Source organism: Vanrija pseudolonga, chromosome 1 (genome assembly GCF_020906515.1).
Source record: "Vanrija pseudolonga chromosome 1, complete sequence".
NCBI lineage: Eukaryota > Fungi > Basidiomycota > Tremellomycetes > Trichosporonales > Trichosporonaceae > Vanrija > Vanrija pseudolonga.
In genome coordinates this window covers 81,436-101,907 of record NC_085849.1, presented here as the reverse complement: position 1 = coordinate 101,907, position 20,472 = coordinate 81,436, and the positions used below count along the sequence as shown (strand labels likewise).

At 63.8% G+C, this 20,472-nt stretch overlaps 11 protein-coding genes across 12 annotated transcripts; 7 read left to right on the top strand and 4 right to left on the bottom strand.

The window, feature by feature from the left end:
* Window positions 1–175: 175 nt before the first annotated feature.
* On the bottom strand, window positions 176–1,429 carry LOC62_01G000037 (uncharacterized protein; the record flags this gene model as incomplete). Its single annotated transcript, XM_062766464.1, has 1 exon — window positions 176–1,429. The coding sequence occupies one exon, from the start codon at window positions 1,427–1,429 to the stop codon at window positions 176–178; it is 1,254 nt and encodes a 417-aa protein (XP_062622448.1).
* A 578-nt stretch (window positions 1,430–2,007) lies between these two features.
* On the top strand, window positions 2,008–2,861 carry LOC62_01G000036 (uncharacterized protein; the record flags this gene model as incomplete). The annotated part of the gene is made up of 5 exons (XM_062766463.1): window positions 2,008–2,037; window positions 2,075–2,137; window positions 2,188–2,223; window positions 2,281–2,634; window positions 2,727–2,861. 5 exons carry the CDS (start codon window positions 2,008–2,010, stop codon window positions 2,859–2,861), a joined length of 618 nt encoding a protein of 205 aa, XP_062622447.1.
* Window positions 2,862–3,296: 435 nt separating this feature from the next.
* Window positions 3,297–4,421, top strand: LOC62_01G000035 (uncharacterized protein; the record flags this gene model as incomplete). Its single annotated transcript, XM_062766462.1, has 1 exon — window positions 3,297–4,421. One exon carries the CDS (start codon window positions 3,297–3,299, stop codon window positions 4,419–4,421), a length of 1,125 nt encoding a protein of 374 aa, XP_062622446.1.
* Window positions 4,422–4,529: 108 nt separating this feature from the next.
* LOC62_01G000034 (uncharacterized protein) lies at window positions 4,530–5,860 on the bottom strand (the record flags this gene model as incomplete). The annotated part of the gene is made up of 4 exons (XM_062766461.1): window positions 4,530–5,121; window positions 5,323–5,365; window positions 5,399–5,571; window positions 5,613–5,860. The coding sequence occupies 4 exons, from the start codon at window positions 5,858–5,860 to the stop codon at window positions 4,530–4,532; spliced, it is 1,056 nt and encodes a 351-aa protein (XP_062622445.1).
* A 359-nt stretch (window positions 5,861–6,219) lies between these two features.
* Window positions 6,220–8,292, bottom strand: GOLGA7 (Golgin subfamily A member 7; the record flags this gene model as incomplete). The annotated part of the gene is made up of 6 exons (XM_062766460.1): window positions 6,220–6,355; window positions 6,461–6,546; window positions 7,189–7,290; window positions 7,432–7,618; window positions 7,677–7,817; window positions 7,856–8,292. The coding sequence occupies 6 exons, from the start codon at window positions 8,290–8,292 to the stop codon at window positions 6,259–6,261; spliced, it is 1,050 nt and encodes a 349-aa protein (XP_062622444.1). The 3' UTR covers window positions 6,220–6,258.
* Window positions 8,293–8,931: 639 nt separating this feature from the next.
* Window positions 8,932–9,689, bottom strand: MGR2. The gene is made up of 4 exons (XM_062766459.1): window positions 9,604–9,689; window positions 9,489–9,564; window positions 9,319–9,412; window positions 8,932–9,074 (listed from the first exon to the last, which is right to left on the bottom strand). The coding sequence occupies exons 1-4, from the start codon at window positions 9,650–9,652 to the stop codon at window positions 8,955–8,957; spliced, it is 339 nt and encodes a 112-aa protein (XP_062622443.1). The 5' UTR covers window positions 9,653–9,689; the 3' UTR covers window positions 8,932–8,954.
* A 383-nt stretch (window positions 9,690–10,072) lies between these two features.
* On the top strand, window positions 10,073–10,896 carry LOC62_01G000031 (uncharacterized protein). The gene is made up of 2 exons (XM_062766458.1): window positions 10,073–10,503; window positions 10,581–10,896. The coding sequence occupies exons 1-2, from the start codon at window positions 10,233–10,235 to the stop codon at window positions 10,862–10,864; spliced, it is 555 nt and encodes a 184-aa protein (XP_062622442.1). The 5' UTR covers window positions 10,073–10,232; the 3' UTR covers window positions 10,865–10,896.
* A 15-nt stretch (window positions 10,897–10,911) lies between these two features.
* On the top strand, window positions 10,912–12,208 carry LOC62_01G000030 (uncharacterized protein; the record flags this gene model as incomplete). Of its 2 annotated transcripts, none has more annotated exons than XM_062766457.1 (3): window positions 10,912–11,347; window positions 11,416–11,440; window positions 11,585–12,208. In XM_062766457.1, exons 1-3 carry the CDS (start codon window positions 11,124–11,126, stop codon window positions 12,206–12,208), a joined length of 873 nt encoding a protein of 290 aa, XP_062622440.1. In that variant the 5' UTR covers window positions 10,912–11,123. The 2 variants fall into 2 exon arrangements, with proteins under 2 accessions (XP_062622440.1, XP_062622441.1); XM_062766456.1 differs by having other exon boundaries at window positions 11,384–11,440; window positions 11,566–12,208.
* Window positions 12,209–12,788: 580 nt separating this feature from the next.
* Window positions 12,789–14,465, top strand: SOD1_0 (Superoxide dismutase [Cu-Zn]). The gene is made up of 5 exons (XM_062766455.1): window positions 12,789–13,028; window positions 13,202–13,294; window positions 13,423–13,624; window positions 13,730–13,783; window positions 13,830–14,465. The coding sequence occupies exons 1-5, from the start codon at window positions 13,020–13,022 to the stop codon at window positions 13,934–13,936; spliced, it is 465 nt and encodes a 154-aa protein (XP_062622439.1). The 5' UTR covers window positions 12,789–13,019; the 3' UTR covers window positions 13,937–14,465.
* Window positions 14,466–14,748: 283 nt separating this feature from the next.
* vps55 (Vacuolar protein sorting-associated protein 55) lies at window positions 14,749–15,875 on the top strand. Its single transcript, XM_062766454.1, has 4 exons — window positions 14,749–14,863; window positions 14,997–15,089; window positions 15,256–15,383; window positions 15,579–15,875. The coding sequence occupies exons 1-4, from the start codon at window positions 14,845–14,847 to the stop codon at window positions 15,729–15,731; spliced, it is 393 nt and encodes a 130-aa protein (XP_062622438.1). The 5' UTR covers window positions 14,749–14,844; the 3' UTR covers window positions 15,732–15,875.
* A 372-nt stretch (window positions 15,876–16,247) lies between these two features.
* Window positions 16,248–18,167, top strand: LOC62_01G000027 (uncharacterized protein; the record flags this gene model as incomplete). Its single annotated transcript, XM_062766453.1, has 3 exons — window positions 16,248–16,563; window positions 16,616–16,779; window positions 17,110–18,167. Exons 1-3 carry the CDS (start codon window positions 16,292–16,294, stop codon window positions 18,165–18,167), a joined length of 1,494 nt encoding a protein of 497 aa, XP_062622437.1. The 5' UTR covers window positions 16,248–16,291.
* Window positions 18,168–20,472: the final 2,305 nt, after the last annotated feature.

The window sequence follows — 20,472 nt, the reverse complement described above, 5'->3', positions numbered from 1 at the left end:
CGTTTCATCATGACCGCGGCGCCAAGCCTGTCCCCGCTGCTGCTGGCAGTGAGTTAGAGGATGTCCATGGTCGTAAGCTGCCTGCCGACAGACAGACGGCGCATGCATGTATGATACAGAAATGGCCTGCATATGTACAGAGGGTGGCAGCAACGCAGCCAGCACAGCCCACACCTCAGTACCTCGAGTAGATACATGGCGACGTGCAGAGCTCGTAAAACTCGTCCGTGTTGGCGCGTCTGAACTCGTCGAGCGAGAGCACGGCGACGTCGGGCAGCTCTGCGTCGGCGTCGGCGTGGGCTTGGTCTCGCGCAATCTCCTCCGTGATGGCTTGGGCCAGCACCCGTCGGCGCCGGCGCCAGAGCTCTTTGGCCTCGGTATCGCTGAGAAGCGGCGCGTCTGGCGCGTCTTCACTCTGGGCCTGCGGTGCTTGCGCCGCGTCCTCGCTGCCGCTGTCCTCATCCTCACTCTCGTCACTCAGCCACCCGGTGCCAAAGGCCTCGAGCCCCACGAACGTGACCCTGCGCAGCTGGCGAGCCTTGGCGAGGGCGAGGACGAGGCACTGTGCCACGCCGAGGCGGGAGCGCTCGAACCCATGCCCGGCGTCTCGGCCCACGCCGACGCTGTGCCGACCGGCGGCCTTGCGCAGGATGAAGACGATCTCCCTAAGGCCGGCACACTCGTCCAGATGGACGGCGTATGGTGTCACGTCGTTCGCCTTGACCGCGATATTTACCACCGCCGTGCGGACCGACGGCGGCAGCGCGCCGCCGAGCACATTGCACACTGGCCCCGCGACGAGGAGATATCCGTACCCCTCCTGCCGCGCCAGGCCGCGATACACCTCCCTCCCGAGCTCGGCAGTCGAGTTGGGCACGTTGGCGAAGGCGACGCACGTCGCGATGCCTTCGCTGGGCGTGTTCACCCCGAGCGGGTGCAGCGAGTGGTTGCGGTACGTCGTGACGCCGGCGAACGCGGCGCGCCGGTCGTCCTGCTCGGCAGGCGGGGCAGAGGCCGCGATGGTCATGTACGTCTGGTTGGCGCCGTCGAGGACGGTGCAGTGCGCCGCTAGCCGCTCGACGCAGCGCTGGCGCGCGGCGATCCCGCCATTCCACTCGAGGCCTGGGATCCGGCGGCCCGAAGCAGAGACGACGTCGAGCCGCAGGCCCTGCCGCGGCTCCCGGGTGTACTCGTTATACCTGGGCGACGACGGCAGCGGGCGCGGCGCGGGCGGCCCATAGACCGGGACGCGGGTCGCGACGATCGCGACGTGCGCGTAGAGCCGGGCGCTGGCGACGGCGTGTAGTCTGCGATTTACGCCGCGGAGGGACGCGAGCAGGTTGAACTGCGCCGTCGGGTCGCGCAGCGCCAGGTCGAGGATCATGTCTTGGATCTCCTGCGGGAGGCGGGGGATCGTTGAGGGGGCCATGGCGACATTGAAGGAAAGAGAGTGGTGTTGAAGATGGAAATGTTTACACGAGTGATATTTATGTTGTTGCGTCATGATGCGCGGGTAAACAGGGGATAAACTCGTCGTCTGACTGTTGTCAATGCTGACATCTATAACTCCACGAGCGTATCGAGCACCAGGCTCTGCATGCACGCTGCACGCTGCACGCTGCACGCTGCTGGACTTCTGGGCAACATGTAGAGATCTAGGGAGGTTCGCATAGGCCCCAGATCATGCCCGGGCCGAAGGGCGACCCGTCGCCACCAAACCCCGCCGCCACACCTCGACCCCCTCCTCCTCGTCGAGCGAGATCTGACGCGACCAATGCGGCCTCGTGGTGGTGGATCGTAACGTGATGAACAATAGGATACATGGATACAGGTCCTTTGGGATCTCCTCCACGACTTGCAGCTATGTGTACCTCGTAGAGGCAAGAGCAGGCTCTCTGCCTTGCCACCGCTGTCGAAGACTTGTGAGAGCTGGTCAACGGTCCGTCGTCGTCGTTGCCATCGCCGACCCCTACACACGCCACCCCTGTGCTTGCAGTGAACCCCCCCATGGCTCTGCCGTCCGCCTCGACATCAGTGGTAAGCCCCCACCCGCCTGCGCCAATCTGATCTGCAGCTGCTCCAGATCGCCCAAGGCGACCGCGAAGCGCGCCGGATCGTCACCCTCGCAAAGTTTGGCGTGCGTCCCTTGTCTTGCTTCGCTTCGAGTGCCACTGACTTGCTTCGCAGCTGTACGCCTTCGCGTCCGACGGAGAGCGCGTGCTGGTGCGTAGCCTTTGTATAATAGCCCAACAAGCACGCTAACTCCCGCGCCGCGCGCAGGTGACGCGCCTGCTGAACGGCGACCGGACGCCAAAGTTTCTGCTCGAGCTCGCGGCCGCGCTAGGCCATGCCGTTATCGATCGGGCGAACCTGCACCGCGAAGGAGCGTACAAGGATCTCATGGCGCGCACCTTGCGGCGGCTCGCGCGTGTCGCTGAGCGGCTGGCATGCGCCGAGCCGGTGCTGGAGCGCCTCGGCGCCGCGGTCGCGGGTTATGAGGCGGACGCTGCGTCGCTCGAGGCGGCGAGGTTGGAGCGCATGGCTGCGCTGGCTGCTAGACGCCGCCGCGCCGGTGGTGCTGCGCCAGACGCGGCGCTCGCCCTGGCGCGCATGATCAAGCAGGGCGCTGTCAAAGTGAGTGGGACAGAGCCTGGCCTGGCCGGCGAGCCGAACAGGAATGGAATGCGGTTACGTTATGCTGACGTTGAACCGCATCACCGCGCCAGATACAGCCGCAGTCGGACGCCGAACCCGACGACGACGACGAGAGCAGCAGCGACGAAGAAACCTTGAGTCTGGTGGAAGATGACGACGACGAAGAGGTGCCTTGGGCCTTGGAACAGCAAGAGAAGACCAGGTGACGCGTTAAAAGGGGCAAGAATGTCTGTCGCCATGACGAGTGCAGCACGACCACATGGACCCACCCCCCCGCATGGCCGCATGGCGTCGTGCCGTTGTCGTCAGGATAATCGGTGTTCCCGAGTCATCTGATTGAATTGCGTGGCTTGATCGTTGCTGCTGCTCGTCCTCCTCGACTGCCAGCAAGTGGCGGCTCATGTGGCTTCGGGGGTAAGGCTTCCATTGTCACCACTTACGAGAGACGCGCCAGGCTAACAGAGACCTACCTACTTATATTTGCGGCGTCAGACAGGACACGACGTGGTCGCTCGCGTCTTGCTCATCCCATCTCCCCATACTCACTGCATCCACCGTTCACCGCGCATTTGCATAGCAGCCAGCTGGCCGGAGTCTGCACACACAAACAATAACAACAACACAACCACACCACCACCACCATGTCCCAGCCCGTCCCAGCCCTCCCAGCCGAAGTCGTAAACCTTATCGTCTCCTTCGCCCTCGCTCAGGGCTATCGTCCCGACTCGCCTCTCCCAGCGCTCCGCCAAACGAGCAGAGCGTACCACCGACTCGTCAACGCAAGTCTCTACTCGCACGTCGAGATCGCGCAGTCGCTCGCGCCGTTGACAGCGGGCACGGTCGAGGTGGACGTCATCTCGCCCGCTGGCGTCGAGCTGAGCCCCAAACGGCGCCGCCGGCTCATCGGCGGGCGATACACCGTGCTCCGTGGGCCCGGGGGCGCGCGCCTGCCCGGCCTCGACTGGAACGGAGGCGACGGCGCACGCGAGGCATGTATCCAGCGCATGGTGCAGTACACGCGCGCAATCGACTACGTCCACACCGACACGCTCAAGACGCTCACCAAGCACTTCTTCCCCCTCGAGCACGCGCTGCCGAGCCTCACGACATACCGCCGCAAGGGGCGCACGCCGAGCGGGTCGATGAATAACCCGCTACTTGGGACAGTGGTCACGTTCCTCGACTGCCCCTCGGAGCCGGTCTACGAGGGCGACGACTACGCCATGATGGGCGAGGACTCGGCCGCCGACACGGCGTACCTCCACAACCTGGAGGCGGGATGCGACGTCCTCTACGCCGACAGTCTCGCGCCCAGCGTCCACACGGCTGTCTTCAACATCACCTTCAAGACCGAGTGCGTGCCCCCCACGGCCATGTGGCTCGGCAAGTGTCGCGGCCTTGCCAAGGTTGTCTTCATCCTCGACACGTTTGACTGCGTGTCCGAGCATGTGTGGGACTACCCGCTCGGCGTGCTCGCCTACCTCGTCACGGCCGTCGCCAAGGCGCGGACAGCAATGGAGGTGGTCTTCGTGCTCAACGACCTCGGCAACGAGTGGCTAGGCAAGATTGAGCTCCCGGTTGGCGCGGAGGAGCGGCGAGAGGCGCTGCGCGCCGCTATCGTCGCCGAGATCGCTGCTGAGCGGGCAGAGGACGACACGACGCCCATGTCGAGCGTCACCGTCTGTTCGCCCGAGTCGTTCCGAGCGACGCAGACGCCAGAGTTCTACGACCTCTGTACCCTGCCGTGCTCGTCGTCGCTGCTGTGACCGACCCGCATCCTTGTCACACTAGTTGCATTTCTTGTTGTATCAATGTATCCTTTCTGCATCGTATCTGCCTTGCGGCATCGTTTCACGCCAGCATGACTCCCTACTTTAACCCTGCATCGCCGTCCGCTCATTCACCAGGCCGTGCACCTTCTCCTCGAGGCTCTGAAGCCTGAACGACATGCTCGGGTCGGGCTGTGGCGGAGCGCCGGCCTTCTGCATGGTGGCGTTGAGCACGCCGATGTCTTGCATAGCCTTCTGCAATGTCGCCTGGATGGCGCCAATGTCATCGGTATTCTTCCGCATCGAGCCCCCAAGCATCGTGGTGGCGTTGGCAATCTTGATCACCGAGTCCTTGAGCTCGGCGTGCTCATCGCCCGTCTTCTTCACCATGCCGCGGAGCACGTCGTTCTCCGTCGTGACGTCTTTGACCTTCTTCTTGAGGTCCGCGTTGTCCTTCTTGAGCGCGTCATTAGCGGTGTTGGCACAGTCGATCCTGCCGTGCAGAGACGCGAGCACAGTCTCGAGCCGCTGCACCTTGACCCTGACGGCGGCGAGGGGGTCTGGGGCCTCGACCTCGACGACAGACGAGCCGGCCGACGAGACGGAAGCCGAGCGGCGGCGCTTTCTTCTGCGGGTATTGTGCGCGAGTGCGGGCTTCTTCTTGGGCTGCTGCTTCGGCGTCCGCTTGGCCAGCGCACTGATGGTGGCACGGGCGGCCTTCGCGGCGGTCCGAACCGGTGGCATGGTGGTCATCAACGGGGTGAGGGGAGCCGAAGGCGCCTGGGTGGTGCTGCCTCTGCTCGGCCCCGGCATTGCAGGAGGCGCGGGTTGGTTCAATGACGCGACTGGGGGACGACTGTCGTCACTGCTGCTTCGCCGAGCTGGGAATGGGCCGCACGGAATGTCTTTGATGTGGATGAGGAGATCCTGGCCCAGACCGGCTGACATTAGCGTGACCCGCTCGCCGGCCTCACCTCCGACCTGCACTGGCATGTGCTGAATGGGACAAGGGCAGTGGGTTGCTTCGAGACGGCACCAGAGACACGGTGACAGCTGCCAGAGGCCCGTCTTGGGGTTCTGGTCGACGTAGGATACGAGCGTTGGCCAGTTGTTGCGCTTCGCAACGGAGCATTCGAGGTCGGCGTGCCTGTGGTCCTATGAGCGTGCTCGAGGCCGGCCTCAGCTCACATGTACAGGAAGCCCGAGATCGTGCGGGGCTCGCCATTGTTGTCAGGCAGCACTGAAGGCCGGGGAAACACCCGCTGCATGCCTGGCACGCGGAGGACGTGGTGCAGGAAGCTCCACTGGTACGTCTTATCCCACTCCTGGATCGCGACGCCACCGCCGAGGAGGGCCTGCTTGGCGTCGACGTCCTTGTAGACGGGGTCGAGGTGACGATAGGCCGCGGGCAGGGAGGGTGGCTGTGACTGTGCCATCGTGGTTAGGAGTAAGAGAAATGGCGAGGTCGCAAAGACAGACAGGAGGAGTTGAGCTTCAGCGTCAGCCCATGAGGTCAGCGCGGCCGTGTCGTCAGCGGGGCACAGCTGTGTGAGGGGACACCACGGCCACTCGTGTCAGTCGAGAGCCAGGTCAGATGCAATGGAGGAGGGCTGTCCGAGGGGCGGCGGCAAGTCGACAGCCTTGGGCTGAAGGCTCGTCCTTCCTTGCCCGCTCCGTCCTCGTCCCAAGGCTGACCCCATCATCCCCACCCCGGCCGCGACACCTAGTTCTCCCTCTCAACCGAGCCCCAATTCCCCCGCCCATCGTCTTCGCGCGCCCGCTCCGCCCGCGCAGGTCCGCTGCTATCCGATCCATGTCCTCTCATGATGCAAAACTAGTGGTGCCCCTCGGGCTTCTTGGCAATGTAGTCGTCGTAGATGACGTACGCGGTGAACGCGACGATGGCTGTGCCGAGGCCGGGGAAGAGGTTGCTGAGGGCGTCAGCGCTGTCACGATGTGTATTGCGGCGCGCGGGATTGGCCCGGCGCGCCGAGCTGCACCGCGCCGCGCGCAGCCCGCTCGCTCGCTCAACTCACCGGAACATGGCCTTGTTGCTAAAGATGGGCGACTTGCGCCATGCTTCCCGCTTGGCCCAGGGGTCACGGTAGAGAGGTCCGGGCATCTGGGTGGGTGTCAGTGGTGGTGGTCGGGTGGAGGAGGGGGAGGGGTAGAGAGTCGGTGTCGGGGGTTGCGGGGCAGGCGAGACGTGATACCGACGTTGTTGTGGTCTGCGCGGGGTCTAGGGTCGTGAGGTCGTCGTCGTCGCTGTGTTCGACGCCGTTGTTGTTGTTGTTATCGTCGGCGACGGTGTCGGAGGTCAACGTCGAGATCGACGCCGAGGACGCAGGCTGAGGACTGACGCTGGGTGGGCGGCGTTTCGGGTGATTGCGGCTTGTGGCACTCCGCTGGGTGGAGACTTGGGAGTTGCTCATTCTGCACCAACTGCACGTCTTATGCATGCATAGACAGTGTAGATCGCATGGTGGATGGATGCTTGACGGACATACTTGTGCTAGCAGGGTGTATGCACTAATCTGGATGACGAGAAGCCGTCACTTCAGTCCCAACAACGCGCCGCACCGGCCAATACCACACGGTGCATCACAACATGGTACATTATAACGGGGTCTAGACAGCGCGCAGCGCAGAGGGGAATCAGTAGTACCTGGGGGTCAGCGGCAGCAGCACAATACTCGCTTACTCGATCTCGAGCTGAGGTACAAGTCAGCAATGGTCAAGAGCCGAAACCCCACATCGCACTCACATATTGCAGCGCGACCTCGCGCGGCGAGAGCACGTTCAGGCCGACGGGGTTGAACGTCGTCTCGTTGGCCTCGCGGATGACGGCCTCGGCGCGTTGCAGTTCCTGGGGGTGGGTGTGAGTACGCCAGTCTCTATGAGCGTTGGGAGCGGGTGGACGGGGTTGTACCGCGACAACCGCATGGCACAGGTCTACTCCGCCGACGCCCTCACGCTCGCGCTCCGCGCTCGCGTTCGGCCTACCTACCTTCTCAAAGTGGCTCGTCCGCCACCACAGACTCGTCCACCACGACAGCACGGCAATGACATTGTCCACGACGGCCCCAGAGACCGAGTACGCGTCGCGCAGCGGCTCGTTGACGGCCTCGATAAACTTGGCAAAGTCTGTTGGGGTGATGCGGGCGTCGAGCTCGAGGGGGAAGTTGGTCGAGAGTCTGCAAGCACGCGAGCGTCAGCGAGCGGGCGGGAAGTCGACGACCTGGCCATACGCACTGGCAGATATCCCCCAGCGAATAGTCCCTCTCGACGCGCACAATTTCCTTTGGGAGGTCGCGGCCGATCGTGCCGGTGGGCGGCTGGCCGTAGTACGTGTTGGACGACGCGGCAGCATGGGGAACCGACGAGCGGGGTTCGCTGAGGTGTCAGTTGTGGGTCGCCTGAGGCCAACTCACCCGACACCACCGCGCCAGCCAGCAAGGTCGCCCTGCACCTTCTCCTCCCATCGCGACAGCTTCCTCGGCGGCTCGGGCGCAGCGAGCCCATTCGCCGTCGTTGTCGTCGCCGGGGCAGCAGCGGGCGCGGGCACGCTCGCGGCGGCTGGCACGACGGGCGTGGAGCTAGTGCGCGCCGTCTCGGGGCGCGGGGAGCGCGGGATCGCCGGTACCGGCGGTGCAGGGGACGACAGCGCAGCCGGCGCGCTTGGTGTCGCGCTCGGCGCGGCGGACACCTGCGACGCTGGGCGCAGACTCGTGCGCGCGCTAGATGGGATGCTCGTCCCCATGGGCTGGTAGAAGGCCGTGTTGTCGGGCGGGTTGAAGGACCCCGGAGGGGCGGTGGTGGCCGTTATGGCTGGTCGCAGGAATGGGTGGTTTGCGGGCGGGGAGGCCATGGTGAGCTTGCGGCTGGGGGTGTTGCTGAGGTCGATAAAGATAGTGCCAGAGAGAGAGAGAGAGGTGCAAAGACAGCGAGATGAAGAGATGGAACAAGATGTCAAACACGCGATCGTGACGGGACGAGACAAGGGCCCAGGGGCGGCGATTTTAAGGCACGGACAGCGAACACGGGACCACCCCTGGGCAGGATGGAACAACAACGACGGCGACGGCGGCGACAGCGACGACATGCATAGAGATGGCGAGCGGGACATGTTGTGCGGGCAAGCGTGGTGCACGGGACGAGTGGCAGGCTTAATCAGCGCTGCCGTCTCAATGCATGCAGTGTGGGCGGCTTGACCAGCGCCCATCGCCTCGTCCAGCGACGATCCCAAGCTAGCGTGGTCGCCGTTGTGGCAGTACCACACTCTTCTGCGGCCTTGAATCTTTCCTCTCAACGACCCCAGGTCGAGCAGCGTGACGGTAGTGCGATGATAGATGTGATCCATCCACTGGGAGGTTGAGCGACATGACCCTTCTCCAGCCAGCGCTCAGTGCCCTGCCTCCAGCGTTCAACCCAGAAGTCGGAGCCCTCGTCAGCACGTCAATCTCACCACCCCACAACGCTGCCAACTGCACCCCCCGCGCCCCATGGGCCATGCTGCACCCGATGCATCCACTACAGCTGCTGTCCGCGCACGCGCTCCGACGCGGCGGCCCAGCGCGCGCGCTGGGCGTGAATGAGGACCTGGGGCGAGGTCGACGCGGGGAGGGCGTACTTTTCTTGCGTGCGGATGACCTGGAAAACGAGCGCGCGTTAGCGCGCGAGTCAAGAGCCTCTGGGCCGGTGGGCGGAAGGGGGAAGCTTGCCAGGCGGCGGAGAGGGCGTGGAGCTTGAGGCCGAGGAAGGAAGGCCGTGCCGTGCCGGCTGCGCAGGCGGATGACACGCCTGTCTTCGTCCCTCGTGCCACCCACACCCACTCATGCTCATGACCAAACCAGCCCACCCTGCCCGCGCCGCCGCCCACCGCCGCCGCACTCACCGAACCGATCGACATGAAGAAGCCGAACGTGGCCGCCGAGGAAGCCATGTACTGGCCAAGGGTAGCGACGGCACCGCGGGGTCCAGGGCCACCACTGCGCGTGTCGGTCAGCACCACATCCCTTCCAACGCCCTCGCCCCCGCCTGCGGCGGGAGCTCGGCGCCACCCACCGGAGGATAGAGAACGACCCAAAGATGAAGCCGATAGTCAGGCCGACGCCCGTGCCCATCAACGCGCCCATCTTCACTGCTTCGTCAGCTCGTCGCTACCCAGCAAACCACCCACTCTTGTCCCAGTTGGAAGCGCCCTGCGTCGTCGAAGGAGGAGGGGGCATGGTGCTGCTGCTGTTATCGTTGGAGAAGAGATGTCGATGGCAAAGTCGGCAACAAAGTGACGAGGAGGAGGGGCGTTTTGAACCGGGGTGAAGAGTCACGTGATGCGGAGTTTGGCTGCGTGTCCGTGTCCGTGTCCGCTTGCCGTGGCTGCGCGGAGAAGCGGCGCGCGGCGGCTCGGCATACGTCGCGCGGGGGGGGGGGCAGAAGATGTCCTGCTCCGAGCGCACAGCCTGCATGCATATAGTGCTCGCCGCAGCGCTGTAGCCGTTGTCGCATCCTCCCTCGCCTTGTGGCACTGTCTCGGCTCACCCCGGGTGCCACTGCCGGCCGGCCGCCCGACGGAATTTGCTTCCGTCGCTCGCTGCTCGCTCCGTCGGTCAGTGACGTTTGTGCGCCGAAGACGAGCATCGAGCAGTGCACTCATCACCACTGCCTCTTAACTCGGCTCGGACGACGACGACACGGCGACGACGGCGACGACGGCAAGCACGAGCACCAGAACGCGCACACGGCGCACACGCCAATACCCTCAAAACATCGCCAGACCTGACGACTCGCACGACACCACTGCTTCTTATCATGTCCCGCTCCTTCTCCTCCTTGGCAGCGCTCACCTCGCTCCGCGGGCTGACACTGCGCTCCGTAACGCCGCTCGCAAGACCGCAGCAGCTCCTGCCCCGCCGTCTCCCCTCGAGACAACTCCACACCTCGCCGGCGGCGCGCGCGACCAACCCGCCGCCCCAGTCGCCGCTCGTGCCGCGTAACTATGGCGGAGGGGGCGGTAGCGCTGGAGGCAGCGGTGGGCAGAGGCCGAGCGCTTATGGCGTGTGGTACCGCGAAATCTTCCCAGGTGAGTTGCGTCGGAACTGGACATGGCAATGCCTGTCGGTCGCCCCCGCCGAGCTCGCGCTGACGCGCTCGCTCCAGCCATGATCCCCATCTTCGTCCTCTCCACGACAATTTTCCTCGCTCTCTCCCTCCTCCGAACCCACCTCTCCCACTCGCGTTCTCTCGCCGAGTCGTCAGAGCGTATCGTGCAGCTTGAGGCGCAGCTTGCGCGCCTGCGTGCAGAGAGCAAGCGCCGGCAGGAGCGTGAGCGGCGCGAGCGCGAGCGTATCCTGCCTATTGTCGTCGAGCGCGTGCTCCAGCGCGTCGGCGCCATGGGGCCCGAGGAGGAGATCGAGGTCGAGGAAGAGCGGCTTCTGGTGTGATGTGCAGGTGCATGTATGTGGCTACGAGTGGAGGGTTGTCGGCGTATCGTCGGATGGGGTCCAAGCCGACGAAGCTACTGACTCTTCTGATGCGATCTTGGTTGCTGATTCGCCGGGGCACCCCGCTCGTTCTCGACGGGCTGTGCGAAGGCCTAAGCCCATGTCTTTGTTGACTACAAGACCCTCGAATGCCATTCCACATCTCCACATTCGTCATCCTCGCCACTTGACTTGACTTGACTTCACTTCACCACACGCCATGGCCTGGCCCTATCGCCACCTCGACCCAGTATACAGCAACCTGACCAACGCCCAGGCCGTGCTCGGCGAAGGCGTTTGCGTTGCCGAGTGGGGCAAGGCCCATGAGTGGAGCTTGCCCGGGCACGTGCTCCGCGTCGAGGGCATGCGGCGCATGCTACCAAAGTTGCCGCGGCATCGTCGAACAGACGGCCAAGCCATGACGATCCCAGGCTTCCTGTACTGGTGAGCATCCCCTCGACATGCTTGTCTCACACGCAGGCTTCCTGGGGCAGAATGTGTCCACGCTATAGCCAACAACTGGCCCACGATCATTATGTGGGTCCGTGAACAGCCGGCGGGGTGGTTCCTCTCCTCGTGCTACTGGTGCGAGATGCTCAAGGGAGGGGCGAACTGTCTCCTCCCGACCAAAAAAGTGACGCTTAGAGGTACGAGGTGAGCAGCCCTATGATCATGCTGAAGCCAGACGCCGAGGCCGTCGACGACGAACAACTGGGGCGGCTCCAAGTCATTCCGTGTGGCCGCCCGTTCCCCGTGCGCGGCGAAGCGGATGACGTTTGGGCGAGTGGTTCCACTGCGTCATCTCCAAGATACATATCAAGTCGCCCCAACTCTCCAGCGTTCGCCACAGGGGCCCTAAGCTCGTCCCGAACATCTGGGCCAGCGGGCGGAGGACTCAAGTTGCCACCGTTGAGCGACGCACTATACAGCCTCTTCGGCACGCCGCCTCCGCTCCCCGCGTCCCCGCTGCCGCTGTCCAACCCCCCCACCCCGTCAGCAGCCGCCGGTCCTTCGACCGCACCGGTCGTCGCCACCCCAGAGGCCGACCGACCCAACAAACGGCCACGCACCAGGTCATCGGGTCGACCGTCAGCCGCGCAAGAGCAGCGCGACAACTTTGAGAGACTCACGGCCCAGGTCCGTGGCCTCGAGGAGCGGCTGGTCGCATCCAAGGCCAATACGGACGCTGCTCTTTCCTCGCTCAAGGAAAAGATCGAGCAGCTGATGCTCCAGCAGCAGCAATGGTTCAACTATTTCAACAATGTGATGCAGGCAGCGCTGAGCAATGGGGCCGACAACAAGTGACGACGGGAGCGAGGCCAGGCAACTCCCAGGCGCAGGCGGCCGCCCCGGGTCCTTCCACGACGAAGCAGGGCAGTGGTGGTCCTGTTGCGGCGAAGGCGGTTGCCCCGGATGCTTCTGGGGCCAAACAAGGCAGCGAGGGTCGCACCGAAGTGAAGACAGCGGATAAGGCTGCTCCCGGGGCCGCCAGCAGCAAGCACGTGAACGCGAGCACGGCGTCGAAGCGTGTCAGCGGCGCACGGGCCGAGGGTGGTGCTCGGAACTCGGCGGGAGAAGGAGAGCTATAGGGGCCCAGCGAGGCCGAGAAGGGCGAGATGCTACGTTGTACATATGGCACCTATGGCGTAGAGGCAGGCGACTTGCTCTGTAGCACTTGGCGGGGAGGGCAGCTGCCTTATCTGCTCGGCCTCGCCGCTGGTCGACGGCAACTCCGGCGTCGATAGGCCCGACAACCCGCAACGGAAAAGCTCTTAGGCGAGGTGCGGTGTGTTCCCAAGCATCACAGCAGGTCAGAGGGGAGCATGCACCTCGTCTTACTGCCCCAGTTGTATACATGCATTGTCGTTGTAGCAGTTGTTGTTGTTGCCTGGCTGCCTCGTGCCGCATCGGCCGATAGCCCAATGGTGAGGATGGTTAGGTAAGTTGCCATGGAATGACGCTATGAGTCGTCGCCGCGGGCATCCGCCTATTAAAATGCCGCAGGCACTCTTCCCCCAAGGTTGTTCACATCACTCTCATCACCGTTGCAACAACTACAACTCCCTCCACAACTTCAACTACCTCAACCCCCACCAACAACTACACAACAATCAAAATGGTCAAGGTGAGTGACAGCAGAGGAGAGATAAGGGGCCAGGGGCGAGAGAACAGTCCAAGCCCGGTGGAAGGAAGAACGGCCGCTGACGACACCTTCCCCCCTTCGTCCCCTGCACCCTACCACATATTGCCGCACCTGCACGTAAATGCCTCCCACCGACGACATCCACCACTACACAGGCCGTTGCTGTTCTCAAGGGCGACTCCAAGGTCACCGGCGTCATCACCTTCACCCAGGCTGCCGAGGGCGGACCCGTCACGGTCGAGGGCAAGGTGAGTTGTTGCGGGCTCGGCGTTGGGCCGGGTGAAGGAAGGCCGCGGCGGCATGTCGCCGCAACAAACCAGGCGGTCACGCGTGCCGCCGCGAAGCGAGTTTCATTTCGCTCACACCCACCCCCCAGATTGAGGGCCTCGACGCCAACGCCGACCGCGGCTTCCACATCCACGAGTTTGGAGACAACTCGAACGGCTGCACTTCCGCCGGCGGCCACTTCAACCCCCACGGCAAGAACCACGGTGGCCCCACCGCCGCCGACCGCCACGTCGGTGACCTCGGCAACGTCAAGACTGACGCTTCGGGCACTGCCAACATCAAGCTCCAGGGTGAGTGCGACGAGACGAGCACGGCGAGCGCCGTAGGCGCGAGTCGGGAGGCTCTACACTCTGCCTTCCTCTGCCTTCCTCGACCCCTTCGCTGACCACTTGCAGACGCCCAGATCTCGCTCATCGGCGCCTACTCGATCCTCGGCCGCTCGGTCGTTGGTAAGTGCTACCCCTGCACGAGCAGTGTCCCCCGCTCACACCCCAGTCCACGCCGGCGTCGACGACCTCGGCCTCGGCGGCCACGCCGACTCGCTCAAGACTGGCAACGCCGGTGGCCGTGCCGCCTGCGGTGTCATTGGCATTGCCGCCTAAGTGTGTTGATCGTCGTCGTTTGACGTTGGTATAGCAAAGTAGCAACAAAATGGATGTAGCGGGTCGTTGTCGTCGTCGTCGGGGAGGTCGTCGACGTCGTCGTCGCAGGTGTCGCTTTGGTCGATGCGCGCTAAGTCGGGCCCATCACGTCATCGGCACGCCGGGAGCATTTTCGGGTCGGAATGCAGGGCGAGGGCGAGTGGCAGTTGGGATGCTGGGTCGGCGGCCTGCACGCCGAGTCAAGCGACACTGTGCTTGTCATCCGACTCGTCGAGCAAGACGAATGCAGCAGAGAGATATGGCCCGAAAGCATATTGACGTTGTCGACACCACTGGCGACGCAGCCGAGCGCCGTCGGGCCAAAGCGCCGGGCGAGGGTTGTGGTTAATCAAGTTGGCCCGTGGGCTCGAGCACAACAGCGACAACCGCCGCGAGGAGTGGTGGCGCTGCGGCAACTCCAGACGGAGTGAGTGAGTATATGGCTGATGAGCCTGCCAGGTGGTCTATGCAAGTGGTGGAGGGGTTGAGGAGGAGAGGACGAGACCGACGACCCGGCGTCAGAGTCGTGTCTTAAGCGTGGCGGGGTGAGGACCCGACCGAGTATCACGCCTAGCCACGGGCCCGCCCAAGTGTGTTATGCATGCACTCGCTCAGCTATGTGGTGCAATGCAGCCTTGTAGCTCGCGACGTGCTGCCTGCAGAACGATGCATGCCCCGCCAGACACTGTCGGCGCCGAACAAGGCCAAGAGGACTGATGCCAGCCTCACTTGCCACGTGTCCATGACCCTGACATCTGACCGACTCCAAGTGACGTCGGTCTCACCGTCTGTCGTCGTCGCAAGCGTGTCTCTTGTCTTGTCGTCGTCGCATCGCATCTTCTTGCTCCTCCTCAATCAACATCATCAACATGGCAGCGGGGTTGAAGAGTGAGTCTGGGCGTGGGCCGTAGACAACATTACTGACGTGCGTTCTCCTTCCTCCTCGGCGAAATCTCGCATTGCTCGACCGTCCCGCTCGCCCTCGCCCTCTCGCTCGCTCGCTCCGCTCGCGACCTCGCAGCCGTCATCTTCCTCGCGTTCGTCCTCGCCCTCGGGTTTCTCCTCGTCATCCTCAGCTGTGCGCTGTATGCCAACTGGCTGCCGCTGCTGGTTGGTGAGTATCTCTAGTGGGCGTAGGAGGAGCTGGCGGCACAGCCCCACCTTGGCTTGCGTTCATCGCTGGCGAGGAACGGCGAAGTGCCCGCAGGCCGATAAGCCCTCACCGACGCTGCCTGCTAGGCTTGGAACGAGAACGACATGCTGACTCCCCTCCCTCCCAGCCATCACGTTCGTCCTCGCCCCCCTGCCCAATTCCATCTGCGGGCGGTGTGCGCGCGCAGACGACATCTCGCCAGAGTACAACTCTGCGTATGTCGACTTTGGGCGTTTCTTGACTGGTGTGCTGGTGGTGAGTGCTGTGAGGGGGCATGGAGGTCAGATGGGGCGGTGCGAGCGGAGGGTGGTGGTAGAGACGGTGATAGCACCTGCTCGGTCCCACCTGGCAGCCTTCGGCGCCGTCGTCGTAGGCTGCCAAGCCAGCCTGACTGTCGGCACTGCGTGTACCACGCCCCCACCATCCTGTCGATCCCTGCTGACACCCCAGGCCACCGGCTTTGCCCTCCCCGTCGTTCTGGCGCACTCGGATCTCATCAAGTCGCAGGCGTGCTGGATGTCGATTGGCGGCGGCCTGCTCGTGTACGGCACCATCATGGTCTACTCTGGCTGGTTTGGATCGGGCAACGACGACGACTTTTAGGTGGAGAGCAGGGAGAAGTCAAGGCAAGGCGCGAGACAGTCACCGACAAGCCGGTACCAGCCAGCGAATGGCGGCGGCGATACCTCGAGTCTCACACGTTATACCCCGCAGAACACTGCTAATACGATGCATTGTGTCTACATGCGTCACAGCGCGGCGGTGGAGAGTGTGGTGGTTACAGGGTTGGTTGGGCCGGCAGGGCTCAGTGCGTGGAGAGGTGTGGTTTGCGCCGACCAACTTGGACAAGGGCCCGACCTGCCTCGCTCTTGCAACATGTTCAGAACATGCTCACTCTCCCCGCAGGTTGTCGACAAGGACGACAGCTCGCGGCTTCCACTGCCAAAACTGCAGTCATTTGTTGGCCTTTGATCGCCGACGCTTTGTCCTCCTCCTCCCTGCCTGCCTCGGCGTCGCCACGCGCCTCGACGCCTCGACGACGCCACTCAAAGCCAAAACAATAATGTCGGCTCTTCAACCTCCTTTCCCTTCGCGACATTACTCTTCACTCGACAAACCATTCACGACATCATCTCACCCACAATCTCGACGCGCCCGCCACAATGGCCAAACCCCCTGGGCTCGCCCTCACCCCTCCAGAGCTCAAGGCCGAATGGGCAACGTTTGAGACCTACCGTGCCCAAGACCCCGTGTACAGCAGCCCACAGCGCACAAAGGAACTCGAAACGGGCTATATGAAGATTCATCCGTGGCAGACGTGCAACCCAAGACACCTGCCGCACATCCTCTTGCGCGTCGAGGGCATGCAGCGCGTGCTCCCCAAAAGCATGCCGCGCGAGTCAAGAGTCGCCTCGGTCTCGGGATTCATGTACACGTGAGTATCCGACAAGCCCAGGCAGGGGTCAACGAGCTCAACCTTACCTCAGCCACCCCGACTTTGAGTGTCTGCAGGCCAAGGACGCCCAATGGCCGACCGTGCTCGCCTTTAGACTCGACGGCACGACACTCGTGCCAACCCCGTGCCTGTTCTGCGGATCGCGGGTCGTGAACGGTGTGTGTGCCGTGCCCAAAAAGGAGGTCAAGGTAGCAGGTGGGTTGTGTGGCGTGCGAGTGGGCCGGGGAGGTGCTGACTGGTGTGCAGTTGACGTGGACGCGGATCGGTTGAAACAATTGCTCATCATCCACCTGCCGGGGACGGTCGGCGCGGGCAAGAGCGTCGGAGCTGCAGTCGGGGACAGCGTTCCAAGCAACAATGGCGTCCAGACCGAAGCCAGCTCTGCGGCCGCACCGAGTACCACCACTGCTGCCACAAGTAACTCTGCGGGCGAGTCCTCCTCAAACCCGAGTCACGACCGCCCGTCAAAGCGACCCATCAGAGTCACCCTCCGCCCTCCGCCTCCCCAAGTTGCCCCACTGCCAGCCGAACAACAGTCAACCGGCAACCCGTCAAAAGAGAGAGATCGCAAGCGCCGCAAGACGGTCGCGGACGTCTCTGAGCGGATCAAGGAGCTTGAGTCCGAGGTGGCGCGGCTCAGACAACAGCAGACAGAGTATGCCAAGGTCAAGGACACGGTCGGAGCGCAGGCGATCGTCAGTGTGCACCTCACTCGCCGAATAGACACGCTGGTTACGGAACGCAAGAAGGAGGACCTCGAATCGCGTGTGGCGACGATGCTCAAGGACGCTCTCGCGGAGGAACGAGTCCGGCACGAGTCCGAGTTGGCCCGTCTGGAAGCCCGCCTCGAGGAGAAGCACTCATCCGCGCGCGCGGCCGAGATCACGGAGCTGGAAGCGAGATTCAAAGCAGGGCATACGGCCGAGCTCGAGGCCATCAAGGCAAGGGTCAAGGAGGTCATCGACACGAGGATGGACCACGAGCGCGGCGTCTGGGCCACAGCCATCGACACGTGGAAGCAGCACGAGCGCGGCGTGTGGGCGACCGCTATCGACTCTTCGGTCGAGGATGTGGTGGAGCGGTGCTATGCTAGAGGGGACAAGGAGCTCAAGAATCTGGAAGCGAGGCTCGCTACTGAGCGCTCTGCCGAGCTCGAAGCCCTGGAGGCGAGGATCAAGACGACGGTCAAGGCGGAGCAGGAGCAGATGGTCGCGGATCTCAAAGTCGAGCGCGAGGCCGAGCTGCTGGTCGTGCAGAATAGTCTCCAGTCGCAGTGCGCCGCCGGGCTGGAGCGTCTCAACACCCACATGAAAGCACGAGGCGAAGAGCTCCGAGTCTGGCAGGACAACTTCACGCACACCCGTACAGCGGACAACTTCAGCATCAAGCGTAACGTCAAGGACGTGGTCGTCCTGTGTGGCGAGCTGCGCGACGGGTTTGCGAGTCTTGTGGGCGAGGTGCAGGCCCTCCGCGCCCAGGTGGCGGCTGGTGGAGGGTCCAACCCGGACGGTGCTGTCTCCGCGACGCCGCCGCCTTCGTGCGATGAGGTGGAGGAGGTGATGGATGATCTTGCCACGGCGTAGAGAGACTACTAGCTTCAGCACAATGGAGCACGATGGGCCGCACATGAAGGAGGAGCTGCCACACACGGATTTCAGCACAAGCATGTACATCAAACATTGTGAAATGCACTCGTTACAAGATACTTTCAGTCAACTGCTCCTCCTCCCCAGCCGTCGACTACAAGTCTACCGCTGTACGTTGACACTCCCCGGCCCCCACTCCTCACTGGGCCGCCTCCTTCGCGCGCTCCTTGTTGGCCGCGTCAATATCCTTGACGAGGCCCTTGACGCCGGCCGCAAACTTGGTGTACGTCGCCGGCGTGGGCGCGAGCAGCGTGAGCACTGGCGCAATGTGGAGGCCGTACTGGTCCTCGAACACGGTCGTCTTGATGCCGGCCGCCTTGAGGATCTTGACCATGCCGTAGATCTCGTTGCCGAGCATCTCGCTCGTGCCGACCGACACGAACACGCTCGTCTTGCCCTGCACGAGGTGCTGGAAGTCGGCGGGCGAGTGGATGCCAGGCGAGACGAGCTTGGACGCCGCGCCCTCGGGCGTGAGGTGGCGAAGCAGCGAGGGCACCGTGTACCCTGCCCACCGGTGGCTGAGGTAGTCTGGCCACGACTTGGGGTCGCGCTCGTACGACAGCGTCGGGTCGACCCACGGCGAGCAGAGCGCCAGCCCGCCCGGCGGCGTGGCACCCCACTCGCCCAGCTGCGTCGAGACGGCCAGCGAGATGTGGCCGCCGGCCGACTCGCCCATGAGAATCACGTTGGAGGGCTCAAACTCGAGCTCGCGGGTGACATACTCCCATGCCGAGAGGGCGTCCTGCAGCTGTGCGGGCCACGCCGTGCCGGGAGACGCCGTCTTGCGATAGTTGGCCGCTGGGAGCGCGTCAGTTTGGCCTAGCCTCCATGTTGTTCGGCAACCCCCGCCGCCACTCACAGTACACGCGCGTGCGCGTGTCGCGCGCAATCTTGAGCGGGAACGGCGTCCACATCGGGTGGCCGATGACATACGCGCCGCCGTGGTAGTAGATGATGAGCTTCTCTCCCGGCTTGGCCTTCTCGGTGCCCTTGCCTTTGGCGCCGTTGGGCGACAGGATGAAGCCGTACGTCTCGGCGGGCACCACGACAGGCGGGGCCGACGGCTGGCGCTCGGCCGGGGCGGCCGTGACGTTGGTGATGGTGACCGTCTTCTCAATGTCGCCGTAGGGGATGAGCGGGCGCCGCGGCTTGTGGCTGGCCGAGTACTTGGATTCGTTGGACAGGATGAAGGGCGTGAGCCAGCGGCTGTCGCGCACGATGCGCGAGATCAAGAACCCGCGCAGCGTCTGCGGCGGGCGGAAGATGAGCCAGATGAGCAGGTTGAACGGTGTGAGCAGCGCCACGATCGCCTGCGCGAGCAGCTCGAGCGCGATGCCCAGCCTGCGCGGGATGCCGTTTGGCGCTGGGCGCGGCGCGCCGCGGAACGTGGCGACGGGGTACACGACTGGGGCGGGCATGGCGGATGCGTGAGGGAGGGAGGGGGGCAAGCGGGTGCATGCAGGCCGTCAGTTATACGCTGCAGCAGCGCGTCGTCGCCGGCGAGGGTTAACCGGACACGACGCAGCTAGCCAGTATCGGCCGCCGAGATGCACTAGACGAGTCGCACCATTGTTGATGCGAGACAACTCGGTGATGGTTGATAGTCGGCGTTGGGATCGAAACATTTTCGGCGGCCAGGCAGGCGGGGTGGGTTCAGTCCTGTCCTCGGCATGTGAGCAGCACCAACGCGGCCCAACTACGACTGACTGGCTTATCGGGCACGCGAGCGAACGCAAGCGGCACGGTTGTTGCTTGGCCGCGGCGGCCGATACATGCGTGCGTGCGTGGCTCGAACAGCATACATGTGGCACTGATCTGCAATACAACGCGACATGTCTTGTGGCCGTTGTAAACAAACACTGCAGCAGCATTGCCTCGGCCGAGTAATGACGTCAAACCAGCAGACGGTTGTTATCTTGCACTAAAGTGGAAGCTGGTACCGCAACTGCCGCAACTCGCCACGGCATCTCAAGCATCGACGAGATCGAGCGCCCTCGGCACGACTATCGTCAGCCCACTGACTCACTCCGACAAGACTCACGCTGCCACACGTATCCCTGCCCCAGCCAGTGCTTGGGCCACTCCACCGTCGGCATAGCGCGGTCCTTCTCCCGCGCGGCCTCGTAGTTCTGCCGCTGGGGCGGGCTGAGCTCGGCAAACTCGAAGAACCCGCCAGGCGTCATGAGCATGTCGGTGCGCTCGCGGCGGGTCCCGAACACAAAGGTCACCGTGATGCTGAGCA